This window comes from Diplotaxodon limnothrissa, linkage group LG20, assembly GCF_057381915.1.
Source record: "Diplotaxodon limnothrissa isolate DT_005_m linkage group LG20, D_limnothrissa_male_GT1.1, whole genome shotgun sequence".
NCBI classification, from domain to species: Eukaryota; Metazoa; Chordata; class Actinopteri; order Cichliformes; family Cichlidae; genus Diplotaxodon; species Diplotaxodon limnothrissa.
Window position 1 is genome coordinate 37,576,813 of NC_140615.1, and position 22,539 is coordinate 37,599,351.

Sequence of the window (22,539 nt, forward strand, 5' to 3'; positions counted from 1 at the left end):
TGTTGAAAGAAGAAAAAATAAAATTAGAGCACAGACGGAGTCAGAGTCGAACATTTCTGTCTGTTTTATTTCTCCTTGAAAGCAGAAAGGAGGTTTTTTACTGAGATACTTTAATGAGTTTACAGAGCGCCGACGTCTCTTTCTCTGTGGATTCCCGTGTTTAAGTAATTAGATAATATCGGTCTCCATTAACCACAAAGAAAATAATAAAGAGAGAGAGGGCCTTGTTTTCTGTTACACATGCGCGTGTCATAAATACAAAAACATTAATTCAGTAATTACAAATGACTCTGGCTCATTAAAAAAAATGTGAATCCTGACGCCTCGCAGTGCCCGGAAGCAGCAGGTACACCGAGAAGGGTACACCACCTGTCGGAACTGGGGCACCAAAGCCTAGTTTATTCGTGGTCATGTGATCTCTGTGTTCGGTGCAGTATTTTGAAACATCGCGTCGGAGGCTCGACACAGCGAAGAAACGCTTTTCAAGCGTCCCATCCCTGCCAGAAACTCGGCCCCCTTCGCGCATGCGCTCTATAGTCATCACAGTATGAGGAGTGCAGAGAACAAGTAACGTCAGAGGTAAACAAGCTTTTATGTTTCTCGTTTACATATTCCACGCTCATGTTTGTAATTAAAGTGCAGAGACATTTTATTAAATATTCCGCTGACCGACAGGAGGCCTGCGGCTGCTCGCAGCGGTCAGTGGGACTTGTCAGCCTAAGCTGCTTCAGCAGCAGCGAACTGTTAGCTGTGTTAGCTTCTGTATTCACAGTCAATGGAGAGGCGATCCAACTCCGCTGAACTGCACCAGCTCAGAGGACAGCTTTAAACATGCGACTGTATCTTCTCTTACGCTGGTGTCTTTTACTGAAGTGTTCTTTTAAAGCACTTTCCGCTTCGTCCGGTGTCAATCTGTGCTAATATTTAGAGCTAACATTGATAGCATTAGCATCTTAGCCGCTGTCAAATATCTGTTAAGCTAGACAGGGGAGGGACATTTAGAGCGACTGACGACCGAGACAGCCAATAAAATTTAGAGTAGGCGTCCTTAGGAGTCTTCAAGACCAATTATCTTCTTCTACTAAGAAAGCTAAGGAATATCAAGCGGAAAGTCAAAAAATGTCTGTTTCATTCATTACAAACTGTTCGAGTTTAACATTCGCACATTTGTTCAGTCGAAATTCAGACTACACCCGTGGAAAGCTGATAATAACTACACTAAAAAAAGTTGGGCTGCAACCGTTATCAGAGACGGGCGCAACGTCATCATATGTATGCCGTCATCACGCAACTTGACGTACAGTAGCGTTCGCGACCTTTGACCTTTGTGTGTTCTTGCTTATTTATTTTTTTTAACTTACAACAATAGTTTGCAAAAATAGAAGAAAAAAGAAAATTCAAACATTTATTTGTTAAGATAATAAATACAATATGGGGGGGAAACTGTAAAGAAAATAAATCTTTGGCATATCTAGAGTTTGAGTTTATTTAGGAATTTGCTTAGTTCAACCTATACTCTGTTTTTAAGTTATTAGAATGGACCGCCTTTGAGTTTTTATTCACCTTGTCCATTTACACTTGTTGTTCCACAAATAATGAAACATAGCAAATAGAATATTTATATCCAACATTGAGGATAACCGCTGTGCTCCATCAAAACAAAAGAAAATGGCTTAAAAATATTGAACTGTCAAATAAACTCTCCACAGTAAAATGACAGAAAATGCTCACATCAACACTTCCTGTGTTTTTGTACCAGATGAAGACACCTCCGGACCGATCAGGCATCACATTTGAAGTCGGAGCCAAACTAGAAGCTCGAGACCACCACAAGAACTGGTCAGAAGACTCCTCCCCACCACCTTCCACACACACACACACACACACACACACACACACTTATTCTTTCCCTTAGGGGTCGTCACAGCAGATGATCTGCCTCCATCTCACTGTGTCCCTGCATCCTCCTCTGTTACTCCAACCACCAGCTCCATATTCAACAGCCTTTGCCCAAGATATCCACTCTCACTCTCCTACACACATCATAACCACCTCAGCCTTTCCTCCCTGACTCTGAGCCCTCCCTCTGATGCACTAATTTCTAATGCTGTTCATCCTGCTCACTCCTAGTCAACATCTGAACATCTTCAGCTCTGCCTCCTGTACAACCAAACATCACAATGGGCCTCACTACAATCTTTTAAACCTTCCCTTTCACTATTGCTGCTCTCCTTCTGTCACTAATCACCCCGACACTCATGTCCACCCTCCTTGCACTAACACACTCAAAATAACAAAAATTAATTGTTTGTTTTACTGAGCTTCTGCTGTTATGATGTACCCACTCATTCAAGCTTTTAAAGTAAAGTGTGGGTTAGCGACTTCTTAATAGTCCCTTTGTTATGAGTCTGGTCTGTGGAAATCCGATGAGTGGATGATTCATTTAAGTTCCCACAGCAGTTCAGCCAACATACAGGAAACTTTCAGATACTGGTGATGATTTTTTTTCCAGGATTTTAATAAAGTATTTAACTTTGTTATGATTTTTAATCCACCAAATAACAACAAAAAAAGGAACAGACTTATATTAAATGAAGTAACACTGACTCATTGCCTTAAAGATATGCAACCAGCTGTGCTCATGTGTGAATTCAAAAAGCCCAACCTTTCCTGTGGTGCGTAAATATCCTCTAATTTGTAGCTAAACAAAAGCTAATTTTGAATGTGGAAATGATAAAGATTTTTGGGAGAACATACTTCAAATTTAATGGTGTACTAAAAGTTTGTCCTTCTTTTAGGTACACGGCCACCATTGAGAAGATTGATTATGACAAAGAGCGGGTCCTGATCCACTATCTGCAGTGGAGCCGTCGCCATGACGAGTGGTTTCAGTGGAACTCACCGTACCTGCGGCCGAAGGAGCGAGTCAGCCTGAGGAGGCAGGGCCTGAATCCAATGCGATCACAGCCGGTATAGAACATGTTAGACGTACACAGATGTTTCTTTTTAAATAGTTTTTAAAACATCAGTATCAGTGTCATGGCAGGGATGCTGATACTGAATAAGATTTTATTTTTCTAAGATGCATGAACTGAAATAATATATTTAATTCCTGCATATAAATCCTAGATACTCTGCATTTGAAGTAAATGTGAAAATATCAGAAGCCTGTACTACAACTTGGTTCATCGTATCCACAATATATTTCTGTTATCATTTACCCCACCATCAGTCAGGACGTGGACAGACAATGAGGCTATCATTTTAAATACATTTGAGGAGGTTAGGCTCATAATACAGACTGACAGTGAAGCAGCTGCTGTGGACAGAGCAGCAGAAACTGGGTGTGTGTTTTAGGGCTGCCACGATTAGTCGACTAGTCACGATTATGTCGACTATCAAAAATTTCGATGACAAATTTAATAGTCGACGCGTCGTTTGAAGCTTTGTAAGATCCAGAAAGACGCAGGAATAAGTAGTAGGATTTAAGAGTGTAATAACGGACTGAAACAGAAGGTGGCAGCTCTGCATGTACAAAGATGCCAGCTGCCGTTAAACCCCGAAGAAGAAGAAGAAGAAGAAGAAGCAGTCTCCAGTATCATAGCTGGCTGTGTCCCAATAGACCCTGTGCACGAGAAAATGCTAACTTCCTGGTTTGAGACCGGATGTGGGGTTGTACATTTCCGGTAGCTTTACTTTGCGGTCAATCGCTACTGCGAAGATATCCTCCAAAATCATGTCCAAAACTCGAAAACGGAAAGATCGCGTTAAGTTACAAAGAGCAGAGGCGGGAACACTCACCGCTGCTGTGTCATAAAAAAATCTAATGATCAATTTTGACGTTTAAAGCGTTTAGATCGATCAGTTGTTTACATCACTCAACACAAGCAGAACTGCATCACTGCAGCAGAAGACACATCGTCCACATTCAGAAGCACATCTCTGTATAGTGACTGGTCTCATGATTTAAACAGGCAAATGTTCAGCATTCAAACTACAGGTGAACAATAGTCAAACCAGATGTTTCCCCGTTATGTTGATATCAGCTAGTCAAGTACACACCTGCACAGCATGTTAACAAACCGTGAAAAAAGCCACACAAAAAATGAATGATTGCTGGTAACGGTTTCTATACATTAGTATGTACGAAGGGTATGTTGTGACTTACCTTCAAAATTACAGCGGTCCCTCGCTATAACACGGTTCACCTTTCACCTCGCTGTTTTGCAGATTTTTTAGTGCAAGTTTGCATGCTTATTTTTTTTCTTCTATGCAAAATGGATAGAAGAAGGTGAAAAAAGTACTTCATATTTCTACAATCTGGAGAAACGGAGGCAAGAGAAGAAATCTATTAATACATTAAGTGTAAATGGGGAAGAATGCACAAATCATAAGACTATAGCAGAAGAAATACATAAATTTTATTCAAATTTATACTCATCTAAATATTTAATTACTGATTCCTTTACCTTTTTTGATGAAACTTATATTCCAAAAATCGATTCTGCATTCAGAGAAATTTGTGATTCTGATATATCACTGGATGACTGAGATCAAGCCTTAAACAAACTGAAAATGGACAAAGCTCCCGGTCAGGATGGCTTGACTGCCATCTTTTATAAATTCTTCTGGAAAGAAATAAAAGAATTTTTCTTCAAAACTATTAGGGAAATCATTAGTAATGAAACATTAGCAACGACAATGAAACAGGGTCTTATCTCCCTTATTCCCAAACCTGGTAAAGATAAAAGATTAATCGATAATCTACAACCAATTACTCTATTGAATACAGATTATAAAATTCTTGCTCATGTTCTTGCAAACAGATTAAAGGACGGCTTAGATCAGATTATTAGTGAAACACAATCTGGGTTGCTTAAAAATCGTTCCACAATAATATTAGACTGGTTTTAGATCTACTGGATTATAATCACTTAATTGAAGATGATGGTGTGATTCTTTTTTTTAGACTTTTATAAAGCATTTGATACGGTCGAACATCCTTTCATTTTAAAAGCTTCACAGTATTTTGGTAAAAAATTCATAGATTTAATTTCTTTATTATACTCTGACTTCAATAGTTCTATTTCTTTACCTTTTGGAACGTCTAAACGATTTAACATCAGTTGAGGAGTCAGGGGTGTCCAGCTTCTCCGTTACTTTTCATTATTGTAACGGAACTTTTAGCTACTTTCATGAAACGCAATCCAAATATTCAACCACTGAATTTGATGGGAGCCCCATTGATCACAAGTCAATTAGCAGATGATACTACACTGTTTTTAAAGAACCTGTCACAGGTTTCTCTCGCACTAAATGAAATTTCACTATTTTCAAAGGCCTCTGGTTTGTACCTGAATATTAGAAAATGTGAATTATTAACTATTCATGATTGTAAACCCAGTATCGCTCTTAACATAGCTATTAAAACTGAAATTAAATATTTAGGCATTATAATCTCAAAGAATGCAAATAATAGAGAAAATCTAAATTTTGAGCATATTACCCAGAAATCTAAAAAGAGCCTAATCAGCTGGTTACAAAGACACCTCTCCATCTTACTAAAACAGAAGGTATCTCTCCACTGATTTATCCATCACAATGCTTATGTTTCCAATAGACTAATCAACAATATAAATCAAATTAACTTTAATTACATTTGGAGAAACAAGCAACATTATGTTAGGAAGAATGATGTAGTGAAGTCATTTGAAGGAGGAGGTTTGAATGCGACTGATTTTGAAGCAATGATGGTTCCATCAAACTCAAATGTTTGCAGTCTTTCATAAATAACTCAAACAGTATTTGGTTTTATTTCCCCAAAGTAATTTTCGAGAAGCTTGGTGGCATTGAATTTCTCTTAAAGTGTGACTTTGAAATTTCCAAATTACCAATTAAATTATCCAATTTTCATAAACAGGTTCTCCAGTACTGGAAAATGATTTACAAGCATAATTTTTCTCCACATACAAACTCGATTTGGAACAACAGATGTGTATTGATAAAAAGAAAATCCATCTTTTATAAGGATTGGATGGATCATGGAATTTGGACCGTTTTACACCTTTTAGACAATGACAGCAATTTATTATCGTATAATAAATTCATAGATAATTATGGCTTATCATGTACTCAAAGTAAATTCACTAAAGTTGTGAAAGCCATTCCCCCTGCAATGATTCAGATGGCTAAAGCCAGTTTAACCTGTTCTTCCTCTATAATTCGTGAACCGTCCTTAATTATTGATGATCGTCAATTTAAAGGAAAGACATGCAATAATAAATTTTTAAGGACGATTCTAACCAAACAACTTTTTCCTTCTCAATTAAAAAGAAAATATTTGTTTAAAGATTATAATTCGAGGTTTTTGACTGAGTATCTTTCTTTTCCAATTCCACCAAAAGCAAAAGAAAATCACTTTAAAATCTTAAATGCCATATACCCGTCCAAGGACTATCTTCACAAGAAATTCAATATAGATACGAGCGCATGCACTTTTTGCTACACTGATATTGAGACTACAGAGCACCTTTTTTATTCATGTGAAAGCTCCAGATGTTTTTGGAATGATTTTCAGTCCTGGTTAACCTCTAAAAATATTGACTGCCCTTCTCTAACCTTTCAAGTAATTAGATTTGGCCTACAAACAGAAAATAAGAAAATAGAATTTGGGATTAACAACTTATTTATAGTTGCAAAATTTTTCATTCATAAATGTCGCTTCTTGAAAATTACTCTGATTTTTGCTGGCTTTAAAAATGAAGTCCTCCTATTGAAGGCTTCATTAGACAAGCATAACTTAAATAAAGCTTGAATTTTTGATGCTGCTTTTAGACTGATGTAGCTGGACTGTGTGTGCGTGCGTACGTTTGTTTTTGTTTTGTTTTCTTTGTTTTTGTTTTTTAATTCTTTTTTTTTACTTTATATGGAAGGTCATTTAATGTACTTTATGTTATTTCTGACCTATACTGTTCTTTGTTCGATGGCTGCTTTGTTCTTAACCACCCTTACTTGTACATATTTTTTTGATTTGTAAGATATGCGCTGTAATTGTTAATTTGTACAAATTAAAAAAAAAAAAAAAACACTTCGAATTGGGACAGCCGTCGTTGCGTGGCGGTGATGTAATCGCACTCAAAATGCGTACTTCAAGCGTGCGGTCTCTGAATTGGGACACAGCCGCTGTGTCCAGATTTACGGGCTGCATCGTTAGGAGGCCGCATTTGATTACGTTACAGCGACGCGACGAAGGCTTTCCAAATTCGAAGATTTCTCCAAATGCGTCCTCCTTTTCCCCGAATTTGAAGGATGAGTCGGATGTATCCTTCGTGGCCCAAATGTTCCCAGAATTCATAGCACGACCCAGCCAATTCCAGTTTCCAACAATGGCGGCAGCTACATAGTTTTAATATTACTCTTTCTGGGTCACAAAGTAAACTTTTAACGCATTTTTCGGCGAGAATGTAGCTGTGCAAACTTCAAATGTCTGCTCGGTTTATCAAGACATCACAAATTTGTAAAAGTGCCCCGACGTTTTCGGAGACGTCTGCTACCCACCCACTCGATAGCTGGAGGGTTCAAGGCTCACTAGAGCCGGCGTAAAACACCAGACACTACCTGTTATATTTTAGATGGCAAGGAGCAGACGGCTGAGTTTATTAAACTCCATCGAGACAAAATTCATTAAAAGTTTTTAATAAACTATCATCTTGTCTTTAGTTAGCACATACCTTAAACACTTAAAGCTGTAAGCTAATGATAGTTATATAAGAGCAGATGCATCCTGGTGCAATAAGCTGTAAGTTTTACAGCCAATGGATGCATGATCTGACTAGTCGACTATCAAAATAATTGTTTGTGGCAGCCCTAGTGTGTTTTAATAATGTTGGTCAAGAAGACTAGAAAGATTATGACAATAATAAGTTGAAGCTAGGAGAATGTTGACTGCGTAAGCTAACAGATGTTTTCTCTGCGACTCAGACGTTTGTTTCAGGCTCAAAGGTTCTGGCCTGTTGGACCGACTGTCGTTTCTACCCGGCCAAAATCCTCCGTGTCAACAAGGACGGTGAGGTTCAGCTGTGACCTTTTACCTCTGCTGTTTTTCTACTGTATTCTACTGCTGGTTGATTTACTGATTTGGGGGGGAAAAGGTCAGTGCAGCTGTTTATCACAAGGTTGTCTGATAAATCACTAAGCACCTACCATCTGCACCCCTCACTAACTTTTGGCTATTCAATGGACCCATGCATATGTTTTCTTTCATAGTATATATCGTAACGATTCAGATTTAGCTTGCTTCTGCACTTAAGAAGTAAGGAGGTCTTAATAATACTGGGAAAAAAATGAGGTGAGAGGCCCAAAATTTCAGCCCACCCCTCTGTGCTTCTTGTTCCAGTAACTTGACTAGTATGGAGCTAGGATTGTGTGTGGGTTCATTAATTACACTAAGTTACTCTACAATATAAGTCAGCTAATCCTGAGTGCTTTTCCTGATTCAATGATATTAATGATATAATGCTGCTTACATTATTTTTACAGTTGAAGCTGATACATTGGACTGTTAAAAACGTTTCATTAAAGAAAAGTCAAATAAATCCTGATTAATTCATACTAAAAACTCTGGTTTGGAGTCGAGTTGCTGCCTGAGGTGGGAGAGGTGAGGTATCTCTGGGCTTTGTTTGAGGCACTTAGGTGGAGATTGAAGCAGGAGATTGACAGAAGGGCTGGTGCAGCTGGACCGGTCTGTTGTGAAGAGGGAGCTGAGCTTGAAGGCGAAGCTGTCAATTTACTGGTTGATCTACATTCCCTCTCTCATATGTGACCCCGAGCTGTGGGTAGTTACCAGAAAATAAGATTGTGCATTCAAGTGGCAAAAATTGGGCTCTCCCTTCAGACAGAGCTCAGAGCACAGCCGTGCTCCTTTGCATCAAAAGGTGCCGGTTGAAGTGGTTCGGTCGGCTCTGACCCAGATAAGCTCAGTGAATGGATGGGCGTCTTTTATGTCCTCCCTTCATGCTGTTTGACTCCCGCTGTCCGTCTTTGGGTTGTTTGTGCTGCGTTCCTGTTGTTACTGAAGCGAATCGGCTGTTTTTGGAACATGATTGATCTAAACCTGGTGTTTGTGTTTTCCTGTGTCAGACTCCTACACAGTGCGATTCTATGATGGCGTGGTTCGGACTGTGAAGCCCACCAAAGTCAAACCTTTCCAGGAAGTAAGAAATGCTTCTCTCTAATTGGTCCTCGTCTACTCAGTGTTTCACACAATCACAACGTCTTTGATCCTTAATGTGTTTGTTTTTGTTTGTTTGTCGTTCTTAGAAATCCAGATCTGAGAAAAGTGCTGTGGGAAGCGAGGGATGGGAGGAAGGTGAGAGTGAGGAGGAGGAAGGAGGAGAAGGACAGGAAGAAGAAGAGGAGGAGGAGAAAAAGGAGGAAGAGGAGGCAGATGAGAAGGTGACAACAGAAGAGACCGATGCAGCTTTGGAGAGGGAGGAGGACAGGAAGAGGAAGGCAGAACCTTCATCCTCAAATCCACCTGCCAAGAAGAAAACAGATGACAGTAAGTAAGATGACCTCTGACCCCAAGCGCCCGCACACTGTAGATCTGTCCAGATGTTTGGAGGCTCTGCAGCTCGTCAGCAGGAGCAAATTAAAATGGTTAACAATGGTCTGTCTCTCTTCCAGGCAGAAGCAGTGGAACTCAGAATCAGCCAATCACAGCTAACTCCACCCCCCCAGCAGCAGCAGCACTTAACCCTGCCCACATAGACAGAGGTACACTTATCTCTGTAAACAGATATCTGCACAGGAATATGGAGAATACATAAAGGGTTTCTGGTTTCCACTTGTAGTCCGGGTTGAGTATGCACGAAAAAGTGAGGTCCTGTTTGCCGAAATGAAACCTGAAAACCTTCAGCTACAATCTAACAACAACTTAGGCTTTTATAAGCTTTTCTAAATATGTCTGCATTAGAAAAGCCACAACTGGGGCAGGGGGCTGCAAGTCTCATCCAGAATATCAACAGACGACACCGGCGGCTCTGCACCAGCAAATCCTACAGCAGCAGACTCACTGATGGTGCCTGAAGTCGACAGAGGAGGACTTTAGACATGCGTGTATTGGTCCAAACATGAGAACTCCACAGAACATGTGCACATTTTACATGGTTCTCTTAGCTTTAAGACGATGTCTGTGGGGACTGTCTCACTCAGGAGGACAGCAGACATAGTTCTTATTAGACCTGGGTGAGATGGACAAAACTGTGACATGTTTTTCATACCAGTCAAATCACTATTTCTGTCCAGCTTAAAGACGACCTCTACTCCAAAGTGAAGATAAAATGTTAATTTTGACTTAAATATTAATTATTTTGTGTCACACATTGAACGTGACTAATGTGCTGTAGAATATTATACAGGTGTACTTTGAGTACATAGTGCTAGTGTATGTGAGCATATAATAAAGTAAAATCTTAATTTTGACCGGTAAGAACGTTCAAGCCAACCCGAGGATAAAACCACGGTGAATGTGAGAAAATCCAGTTCTTAACAGATGAAACACAGTTTAACTTTGTTCGCAGGTGCTTCTCTTATTTGGATCAGTAAGTGGTTATGCTTCTGTAACGTACTTGACCTGTTTGTTTTATTTAATCTTTGTTTCAGATGTCCTGCTGGAGCGTCAGGCTCACCTTCCCACCACACACAAGTTCAGCAGAGAACCATGTAAGTCCCTCAGTCCTCCACATAAACACAAAAGGTTAGAACGTCTCGATGCATGCTGAATCATCCAGGTAAGTAAATCCCAGGACTGCTACGACCAGATGAACAGAATCAAACTTTGGGGACAAAAGTTTAGAGTTTAAAAGTTGTTTTTTTTGTCTAATGAAAAAAGTAGGACAGATAAAGACTGTCGGCTGCTCAATCCACACTTGTAATGGGGCGGGAACAGATTGAACATGAAAGGATATCAAATGTTTTAATTGAGAAAATTTGATGGAAGCGACGCCTCTCAAGAGAACATGTACAGGGTGATGTTTCCTCTGTGTCTTAAACATCTCCGAGCCAAGGAGACCAGCAGCTGGACTCTTGGAAGAGGAATCTTGTCCCATTTTTAGGTTAAAGCTGCTCAGCAGTCCTGGCTCTTCTTTGGTGTCACCATGCTCCAAATGTTTTCAGCCGTGCTGTTGGAATCGATGCTTTATGTGATTTTAGCATTGTTGTGCTGAAACATGAAGAAGATGTAGAAGTCAGAGATGCAGGCTTTTAAACTGAGCGCTGATATTGAGCCACAGGGTCTCCCTTCTCTTTTTCCAAAAGTCATTAAAACATTTGTCTGACATCGGAACAGTTTTCTGTGAGTTTTGGTTCAGAGAAGACGACGTTGTTTCTGACCGTGTTTAGATGTGGCGACGTGTTTGCATGATCTTTAACCTGCTGCCTGAGGGCCTGAAGATCACGAGCATCGATGCTGAATTTCAGCCTCCATCCGCACGCAGATACTTCTCCAAATAATCTATAATAATAATTTATGATTTTATTTTATTGTAGATGATGAGACATTTAAAGTCTTCACAATCTCACATTGAGAAACATTATTGTGAAATTGTTCAGTTTGTAGACAGTTCTTTGCAGATTGCTGAACCTCTTTAGTTCTGAGAACGTCTGCCTCTCTTTATACCGACCTGCTGCTAATTAACCAGATGAGGTGCAACACGTTCCTCCAGCTGGTCCTTTCTTACTGTCACTCACTTCTCCAGCGTTTTGTTGTCTGAAGCATTTAATGAAATGGTAAAATGTCTCAGTTGAAATATTTAACTTGTTTTCTGCTTTATTGTGAATAAAATTCATAAGATTTGCAAATCATTGCACAGCATCCAAACTTTTGTGGAACTGTGGTTTTTCTTCAGCTCCAGAGGAATTTTAGATGCCGTCTTAAATTGACAAATTGTGCTTCTGAGCAGACATTTAATGTAGCTTCCTGTCCTCTCTTCGTGCTTGGGGTTACAATACAAAGGCATATTATCAGTGTGCAGCTGCTCCCTTCTTCTTTCTAAGCATGAAAGTGCTGAGGTTTCCTAATCCAGTCCCACAGCAGTTAGAAACACTCGGTGTGTCCTCTCCTCTCAGTGTACAGGGTGATAAAGAACCAGCCTCCACCCATCCTCTCCATTGAGCTGGACCACAACCCCTTCAAGTGCCCTGCTCCCGGGTGCACTAAGTCATTCAGGAAGGCGAGCCTGCTGCACTACCACATCAAGTACTACCACACCGACCAGCAGCTGGAGGAGCAAAGCAGCGCGGAGGAGGCCGTGAGGTCGCTTTATGTCCCACGGATTAGATATGGTGAGCAGAGGGCGGTGAGTTTAACGCTGACTGGAGCTATTTTGGGTTTTTTTAGGAGGAAGCGATCTTTTTCAGAGGGTGGCGACTTGGTGTCAGACAGGAGGAGTGAGAACTCAACCAGCGGAGAACATGGCATCATGGGAACAGGTACAGAGCAGAGCACAACATCAGCACATAGGAGCAGAAAACCAGGCCAACCAGCAGCGTTGGTGTCATTTCTCTCATGTGTGCCTGTTAGTAGAAGCCAAGAAGGATGGGGGGAAGGAGAAAACGGGAGGACTGGATAAGAAGGAGAGGAAGAACTTCCTGCGAATCAAACTGAAGAAGAAGAAAAAGAAGAAGAAGAAGAAGAAAAGTCAGACGGGTGAGACTCATTGTGTCTGTTGACCTTCTTAAACTGAGATTAACAGGTTTGTAAGATATTTGGAGCCTAAAATCAGAGGTCTGCTCTCATCTAACAGTTTGAAGTTCGCTGTAGAAGTGTCATATTTTACCATCCATTTTCTTTCACTTATCTAAGTCAGAGTCATGGGGGAGGTCAGGTTGTCCCAGCTTCCACAGGGCGAGAGGCAGGGTACACCCTGCATAGGTCACCAGTGTGTCGCAGGGCTGACAGAGACAAACAACTATTCAGACTCACATTCACACCTGTGCCCAGTTTAGCATCACCAATTAACCTAACCCCACTAACTGCATGTCTTTGGACTTTGAGGAAGACAGGACCCCCCAAACACGGGGAGATCATCCAGTCTCCATCCATTTCAGCTACACTGGCTTCCTGTTGACTTTCAGTATATTTTAAGATCCTGGTCTTGACATTTAGAGCCTTGCATGGACTGGCACCAGCTTACATCTCCGATCCGCTACAGCCCGATGTCCCCAGCAGGTCCCTGAGGTCATCTGATCAGGACTATAAAACAGACTAAGATGAGAACTAAGGGTCACAGAGCTTTTAGCCACTGTGGACTCTCTCCCTCAGACATTAAGACTGTGGACTCGGTCGTTGTTTTTAAAAAAACAACTCAAAACTCACCTTTTAAAACAGTTTTTAGTTAAATTTCTGCCTGTTTTATATTGTCTGTTTTACATTTTTATTATTTGTTCTCTTATGTGCAGCACGTTGTGATTCTGTCTAGAAAGGTGCTACATAAATAAAATTGTATTTATTATTTATCTTCAACTCACATTTTATCTGTTATTGCACTTATTGCATCCTCAAATTTATCTGACAGAAGTGTGAACCTGCGCATTAGTAACACTGCAGAAAATGAACTGCAGCGTGTTTGGCTCAGATTTGCTGTTGAGGGCGTTTTGGCTGCTCACAAACACGAGTGTAACGGGAAAGTAAAAACATTTATGTTTTGTTGGAAACGCTGCAGACGAAGCTAAAGCACCTTCACGACCTGTTTGTGATTTAAAACTCCTCTTTTTCAGCTGCTTCTCATTAGTTGTTGTCATTACTGTGAGTTACTGAGCACCAGAACAAGGTTGACAGCGTCCATGCGAGCACCGAGCGTCCAATCATTTTGTTGCTTCTCTCTTCTTCTCATCAGGTTTCTGCAGCAGCGACGATGAGAGCTCAGACAGACCTCCGATCACTCTCAAGCTCTCAACTGAACATCACAACACACACGTGCAAGGTGGGAAAACACACACACATTAATATCACAAACACTGATACGATGTAAAAATTCAAAAACTGAGTTTCTGTACTTTTAGCCGACGATGGCAGCGATTGGTCAACGCTGACAGCAGAGAGTGGAGAAGACACGCCCTCCTGGCCTGTTGGCACGGAGACGGAGGAGTGTGAGGTGGTGAGGTGTGTGTGCGAGGTGGACGAGGAGAATGACTTCATGATCCAGGTGAGACACACAGGAATGATTTGTCTGTAGCTGCTTTTAAAACGAATCCACAGAACTGACAAACAAGTCTGAAAGGAGAGAAATGAATCATGGGAAATATTTTACATCATTCATGTCCATCAGGTTCTGTTCAATGTGAAAATTTTGTCTTTATTAGGACTTCTTTTGTCACTGAAGGCCTTTGTGTCAGGAATGCTCAGAAACACAGGATTGTTTCGTGATGCTGCTGTGACGTGATCCCAGTGTTTTCTCTGTGTGTGTCTGTAGTGCGAGTCGTGTCTGTGCTGGCAGCACGGGACCTGTATGGGTTTATACGAGGACAACGTCCCACACAACTACATCTGCTACTACTGCAGACAGACCGCAGGTAGGATTCACACTGTGAGCACTTACTGCTGTGCCGAGCCTGTGAAAGAAAGCAGGTAAAGGTGGATTATTTGATAGTTGGTGTAATATAAAACTCAAAGCTTGCATTTTATATGTTACAGCAAAGGCCTGGAAAAGTTCCTCGACCCCTTGTCGAGTGGTCGTAGGATAGCTCTCTGTGTTTAGGTGAAAGTCAAAGTGTGTGTTTGTATTGTAACCTTTTCTGACTGGTTGGAGAAGGACATGTGACTTATGTGTGTTTGTACCTCAGTGAGTGTGTGAGGCTTCGACGACACGAGCTCCACAGCTCAGGCTGAAGCCGTTTTCAGAGACCTGCTGGCTCTCTGTGGGTTCCTGTGTGGTGCTCGTGCTTCTCCTCTCATCTTGTTTTCATCTGTAATCCTCATTGGTCCAGGTTGGCGGTGTGCTCAGCGTTTCCGGTCTGAGCCCGACTTGTTGAAATCCGGTCACATGTTTGGCCTGTCGTGTGTGAAGGAGAACTACTCGGAGGTCAACGCCTCCAAGATCTCACACACCAGCCACCTGCTGGCGCACACGTACGGCATCAGCCAGGTCCTCAGCGCCCTGCAACTCAAAATCAGCCTGCTGCGGTGAGTGCGATCGCTCCGGCGGCTCGGCTCATCTGTTCGAGCCCGCAGAGACGTTAGCTCGGTCTGACTGTGGCCGTCTTTCCCCGCAGCTCGCCGTCCCACCCCGACCAGCAGCTGTGGAGGTCACCGTGGAAGCAGGAGGAGAGGCACAGACTGACGTCCAGCCCGAGAGGAGAGCCGCCCGTCTGCTACGTCAGCAGCGAGCACTGCTATCAGAAGCCTGGAGCATCATGGGAAAAAGGAGAGGAGCAGGAGAAAGAGAGGCCGATGGTGACGGTGAAGCAAGAGCGCAGTGGCGAGGAGAAGGTAGAGACTCAGCAGACACTCGTGTAGCCTTTTAACTGTTCACACGTTTCCTACTCAGAAAGCCGAAACAGTCGTTCACAAGTGCTCACCAACTCGCTCCACTGCCCGAGGTAACAGGACACAAAACATTTTCATTTATTTGTGCTGTTCACACTGATGGGGGGGAAACGGACGACCGAATGAGTCGTACATGAGCAATAAACTCTAAGCTCGGATTTCACTCCTGCATTAAGGCTGAACATCATAAAATCAGAGCTGATTATTTTGAGCAAAGACGATGAATCTCTTTTTCTGTCTCCTCAAAGCTCTTCTCTGCTGTGAATTTGAGACGCGTGAATCTTCAGCTGTTGGGAGGTTTAGGTGTAGTAAAAAAAACAAAGCCTGGCTCACTGAGACCTTGAGCAGAAGCAGCGCCTCACGCTCGCAGCGCTAAGCTCCTGCTGTTGCTATGAGACCAGTGAAGACCAGTTAGAAGCTCATTCTGGTGAATGTGGAACTATTTTTACCTTTTACTGAGTGTGAGGGGGGGGAGCGAGAGCTGCAGAGGATACTCTGTGAAGATACACCAACAGAAAAGCTGTAACAGGCTTCCTCTGCACAATCACACAGCCAGAGATTTTACAAACGTAAGGCTCGTCGGGTAGATCATGAAAACCTGTCATCTGTTTGATTTCATGGGGACTTTGTCGTTTTTCAGACCAGTTTCTGATCCTGAATTGTTTTATTTCTCTTAACTGTTGTAGAATTCTTGTAGAATAGAAAGAATACATCATTAGTAGCAACGAAATGGAGCTAAAAATAAACGATTGATGGAGAATCAATAAGTGAAACGAGCAGATCACAGTGAATTTACTTAAGTGGACCAGAAGACAAGATGTGAGATGTAAGAGAGATTCTTACATCCAGAGAGGGTCACGGAAATAAAAGGTTTCGACAGGTGAGCCTGTGGAGGGATTGTACGCTCCTCCTGTGATTGGCTCATGACTCTGTTGCCACCGGTGTCTTTTTCCTGCAGTAGAGGCTGTGGCCGTAAACTGTCTTTGAATTTTTATCTAAATCTTAAGGAGATCACCTGTAAAAAAGAAAATAATTATTTATTTATTACAGAATAAGCAGGCCATGACTTGTAAAACCTAAATTTCATATTAAATTGTAAAGTTACTGAAATATAAACTGGAGATGTAATCTAATAATATTCTAATTTCAGTTCGGCTATTAGATGAAAATCGATAAAAACTGAAAAATGTCCACCTGACCCTTCAGAATCAGCTGATCTCTTTGAACTTTTTAAATACAGCAGAAACTGCAGGACTCAGAATCCAAAGCCAGCTTCATTATCTGTTTAACCAACTCTGAGCATCACGGCTTGTATTGTAGCTGCAAGAGGTTTAACACTGTGATGTAACAGAAACAAGGACCTGGGGTTCTGTGGGGGCGAGGGGGAGGCCGCATTTTCTCCAGAAAAGGGAATTTTCAAGCATCATTGGCAGAGTGTCGTTATTCAAACCTGCTCTCCAAGTTTGTCAAATTCACTGAAAAACGAATTAGTCTTCGTGTGTCTCTGGCTGCTGTTTGTTAAAAGCATCTGTCATTCTCTCCGTGTAGGAAATAAAACCTGAAGATGTCAACAGGAGCGCAGCTCACACCGCCGCAGACAGAGACGCCACCGCACTCACAGATGTGCACAACATAAAAACAGAGAATCACGCAGGCGGCGGCGAGCAGGCGCACACTCGGACGTGCGCAGCGGAGCCTCGCGCGGCGTCGGTGGCCGAGTGTCAGCTGAACCTGCTGGAGCACATCGAGTCCCTGCACCAGCAGATCAGCGCCAGGATGGACGTGATCGAGAGAGAGCTGGACGGTAACGCACACGTTGAATGTAAAAGACAGAGTTGCACACAACACTCCACATTAATCATCATTCAGTGTTATTAAAATAGTCACGGTGGCTTCGTCTGGTTACGAAAGCAGAGAGAAATATTTAGAGAAAGAAGCAAGTAAGTAATTATCCACCGCGAGTTAGAGCCATTCTAGCTGGAGGAGAATAATTACTGAGGCGTGGGAGGAAGAAGAGAGAAGGTTCGGTTTTTGCGTCGCTTCACTTGGAGGGGTCGTGAAGCTCATGCATCCTGATCGCCGTGTTCCTGCCTGCTGCTCCACTTTCACCGTATTGATTATTTAGACCTGACATTATTGTGAAAAAGTATCTATCGCATCTTCATTGCATGTTTGGCCTTTAATTTAATTGGGATTAGAGAGGTCTCGCTTCACTGCTGTACATCATGTATCTTGTGTGACTGACAGCAGCGCGTGCCTGAGCGTGATACAGCAACGCTGGGTTGGACGTGATGAGGCGTCAGAGTCGTGCTGTGCTCCTAAGTTACACCTCGGTGTTAGTTTGTGTCCACATGTGCTCGCTGCTGGTCGTAAAACTCGCTCTTCTCTGTCTTCAGTTCTAGAGTCCTGGTTGGACCACTCCGGCGAGCTCGAGCCTCCTGACCCTCTGTCCCGCCTCCCGCAGCTCAAACAGCGAATCAAACGGCTGCTGTGTGACCTGTGCACCGTGAGGCGCCTGTCGGTCTGCCGCTGACCGCCCTCCCTCTGAACTCTGACGAGACAAAGAGCGTGAAACTCTGAGTTGACTGTGGTTTGTTTCCCTGCAGTTACAGGACAGCGCCCCCCTGTGGTGGAGAAAAGGTGCTCTGCAACAAGATGGTGTTTTGTTTTTTTTGTTTTTTTAATACAACGCGACTGTTCCTGAAACGCCTCCAGCCGGACTTGAGAGCCCGTGTGAGCACCAGGCGAGGACGAGTTAGGTCATTGATCAGCTGTCATCCGTCTCATCGGGACGGGATGATGTTTGTCTCTGTGGAGGCTGAACGGACGCGTCGTCTGCCATCAGCTCGTTGTTTTTCTGCCAGCCAGCATCGAAGTGTAACAACGCACACAAAGGATTTGGATATCGTATATTTTCTAATTGTACTAATATTGCCAGTACTAATAATTGTTTGTTTGAAAGACTCTTGGAGGGTTTTACAGTCTGGTGAGACCAGGAGGTTCTTAAGGGTTGGTGACCACTAACTGCCTTTTTTTTTTAATGTTAGGAATCAGTGCGATGTGGAGCAACAACAAAACGGCTTCAGTGTTCCTCAGGAAGGATACCCTTCAAGCAGCTTATTTTCCTACCCACACATATTTAATCTGACTAATTTACTGCAGGACATACCCCTTACTTTTATTTTGAAAGTCACTGCTTCATTGTTGTGTGGTTCCTGATGACTGATGTCATCACCGCTGGGGTGGGGCAGCACCACAGGTTAATTAATCATTGATCAATAATCATTATGCCCAGTGTGAGGCCAAACACCTTTAGTTTATTTGTCACTTCCAGCATGAAGAGACGTTTACACGTTTGTGTAAAGCCACGACTGATTATGACGACTCGTGAGCGTCTGTGGGACTCTGCAGCAGTTTCAGGTTTCAGCGTTTTTGCTCAGCATTGGACTGATTCCAAGCTTTTTTGTCTTCTGTAATAATTTAAACCCAGAATGGAGCAGCGGGCTTTGTACCACACTGTGAACAGTGAGGCATGTTTAGGCTGGTGTTATACAAATCTTGAATATGGTTCAGTTTTCATGTACGTAAAGCTCTGAACCAGTCAACAAAGATGCAGGAGGTCATCACTGTGCAGACTGCAGCAACAACCAGGCAAAGCCTACTGGGGACTCAGTGGTGAGCAATGGCCTTGATCTGTCCCACGGGCCATGGTTTGTTCCTGGTCTTTGACTGAAGGAATGATGTCACAGATACATGCAGCTGAAAGAACGTGTGGGCTCAGCCGTAGAGCGGACGAGGGGCTGTGGCGTCCCCGAGGGAGCTCAGAGTAGTCGCTGCACCTCCACGTCTAAAGGAGCCCGGTCATGAAAATTGCAGAGGGAGTCCACGCCTGGAATACCTACTTAGCCCACTGCCACCAGCAGACGGGCAGAAGGAAGATGGAAAAATCAGCCGCAGGTTAACAGATACTGAGGTTTTCCTTTCACGAGCTGTTTCAGTTGCTAATTTGAAGTTGATGCGGTCAGTTTAACCGTTTCAGACAACTAAAAATTCTGCTCCTGCATTTTTCACTCATTCAGAATCAAACAGTATATCTTTTAAAAGCACAAAAACTCGACACCAAATGGTGTGAACCACTTATAAAGAGCACAGAAACAGTAGCTCTTTGTACTAATCTGTCGTTTCTCACCTCTTTCCGGTCACCTCTGCTGAGCGCTGTTTTCACTACAAGTGTCCAACAAACGAAATGCTTCCAGACTTTCAGTGTCTTCAGTGGAAAAACAGGGTTTAAAAACACGCATGTTTAAATGGATGTAAACAGCTAACTGCAGAGCCGATCACATTCAGTTCTGTTAGAAAGTTATTCGGGGAAATTCTGGGAATCATTTTGCAGGAGGAATTCATCCATTCGTGGTATGATTCACTGCTGGCTCGAGCTGTGAGAGGTCACCCAGATGAGGTTGTGGTGGCAGACTGTCATTACAGTGTCAGCTTTGGCGTCCTGTTGGTGTTTCTCTGTTAAAAGCCTCATTGAGGGAACAGTTTTCTTCCCCTCCTCCTGTCCTCGTTGTTCAAATAGACAGTATCTTGGGTTGTGAACAGCATGATACATTTTTTATTCTGGACTCTTCAGTGTTAGCTTTGCTTAATTCACAGTTAATAATTTATCTGCTCTGTTTGAAACTGTTTCAGCTCGTCTGCCTTTAAGGCTACTCTTTCCTAATTGGTTGCTCCTCTTAAATAGAAGATTTGGACAGTAGGTGGGTGGGGCTTATGTGCCTGAGATGACCATATTAGTAATATCCTCTTTCTGTGACATCATACAGATCCAGGGATAGAAAAAAAGCTGCCTGATATGTGGGCTCACAGCAAATTGTTCTTCATGTTAAACATGAACTTCCACGGCTGGCCCCAGAAATAAGGAAAAGCAGAGTATGTCCCCGGCTTTTTATTTTTTAACAGCTGGCTCATAATAAGTTTTATATGTATGAGTTCTGAACCAGACTGTCCTGCACAGAATCAGATGGAGAAAACTGCAGGTGCTGTTGTTGGTGCAGTCTGCCATTAAAGCAAACAGCCTACTGTTAGATTAAGAAACCCCAGCAGCTTTAAAATGTACATATGTCTGAATGAAGTTTTATATTCTTGAACAAGAAGCTAACTGTATATAGCTGTAGATTTTATTTTGATAGAATGGCTTGAAAGTGGAACTTTCCAGGAAAACAGTTCATTTCATGTTATTTTCAGTTTTTCCTTCAGCGTCTCGTTACACTCTGAAAAACTTACCTGCTTAACGCTGATGTGTCTTTAATCCAACCTGTTGCTTCTCTTCAGTTTTTTAAAGTTTTATTACCACGCCGGCTAAAGATGCTGTGTTACGTATCGCAGCCCGCAGGGGCGTCTGACTCAGACCACATGAACTGTATATAAAAGATGGACACATAACATAAAGTCACCAGAACAGCGCTTCCTGAGATTGGCAATATCAGGAAGCGTCTCATAGACATTTCATCCAATCAGACCGCTTTTCACAGCCACAGTCGCCGCCCTCTGCTGGTCATCAGAAAGCAGGTTTAAGGCATTTACGTCTTTCTTTCATATACAGTCCCAAGTTTTCATTTTTATATTCATACTCTTGTTTAAAGCACGAGGAAATGTGTTTTTCTGAGGAGTTGTAGCTTTGAATAAAGGTATAAAATCCCAGTCGGTGTGGTTGTATCACATTCAAGTGTCTGGATTTAAAGACCGCAGTGCTTTCCAGATTGAATACGTGCCCACGTGTTCATTACTCCTGTTTGTGGTTTGAGTTATTTTTAAAGATTTATTTACTATGATCAACTTTTTAGTTCAACAAATGAGCACATCTGGATGCTTTTCAGCTATTTAAAGATATAATTTGCATTACTGAGACGACTTTTTAGGCCACATGTATCCCAGCATTAATGAGTCACGCTGGGCGAAGGAATTATACAGATCACACAAACAGAACAGCTTGGAGAGCTTTTTTATTTTAACTGGAATTGAACGGATTAGAAATGATTGATACTTACTGAAGAGCTGAGATTATGCTTCAAATATAATCTAAAATCCAGTCTTCAAATATGAGATGAAAATTATCCATAAAACTGGCAAATATTTATCATTTCAAATGTAATATAACTGACCCCGAGATGTTTACAAGGTAACACACAGAGCACGAGTTACTCCCTAACCCAAAGCATATTCCTGTTTGTTTCATGCAGTTTTTGTTGTCCCGCTGAGACACTGATGGGTTTTTCTTTGTGTTTAAACCTAAAATCAGAGGCTTTAATCTGAATGAGAGGTTTTCCCAGGCGAAATCAAAAATGTAATAATGATAAAGAATAAAAAGGTTGGAAAATTAAACAAAAAATTAACATACAGAAATGAAAAGATGGAAACTGTTAAATGTGTGATCGTCTCTCAAACAGCATCTACAGATTATGCTGATCCAGACTTTAGGTCACAGATTAGTCCTCAGCAGAGAAGAGAAAACTCATGTTTAAACCTCTGACGTCCATCATCTGCCGCTCTTCACTGTTGAAGTATGCGGTGCCGTCATGCTCTGATCTCAAGAGCAAACCAGCGTCATTGATACCTACGAGTGAAGAAGGGATATAAATGGCCTGCAATCTTCAGCAGTTAGTTTACTAGATTTGACCAGGATTTCATCATTAAGGGACGGGATGACATTTTATGGTTCTTTCCATCCCATGATCTTCACTTAACTCGTGTTCATGTTAACAATGAGAGAAAAAATGGTGAAAATATTCAGGACAGCAACAGTTTTGAGACACCTGTCCTTTGATAGATGTGTCAGTGTGTGTGCAGTGACACAGAAAGTGTTGTGTTCAGGTCCAGTCAGCCAGATGGTCTCACTGTGCGTCCGCAGACCACCGGGACATTTCCTGTTGGCACAGACTGTGTTACACACTACAGTCCACTGAGCAGCAACATAAAAATGGTATTTCCAGGAT

The 22,539-nt window shown here is 42.1% G+C and overlaps 1 protein-coding gene across 1 annotated transcript; it reads left to right on the forward strand.

Annotated features, from left to right (window-relative positions):
• Positions 1–515: 515 nt before the first annotated feature.
• LOC146611441 (PHD finger protein 20-like) lies at positions 516–21,240 on the forward strand. The gene is made up of 18 exons (XM_085344633.1): positions 516–579; positions 1,760–1,839; positions 2,799–2,970; positions 7,981–8,065; positions 9,139–9,212; positions 9,319–9,559; positions 9,685–9,774; positions 10,663–10,722; positions 12,127–12,313; positions 12,398–12,489; positions 12,581–12,706; positions 13,896–13,982; positions 14,062–14,204; positions 14,472–14,571; positions 14,986–15,181; positions 15,271–15,487; positions 17,093–17,348; positions 17,941–21,240. Exons 2-18 carry the CDS (start codon positions 1,760–1,762, stop codon positions 18,075–18,077), a joined length of 2,343 nt encoding a protein of 780 aa, XP_085200759.1. The 5' UTR covers positions 516–579; the 3' UTR covers positions 18,078–21,240.
• Positions 21,241–22,539: the final 1,299 nt, after the last annotated feature.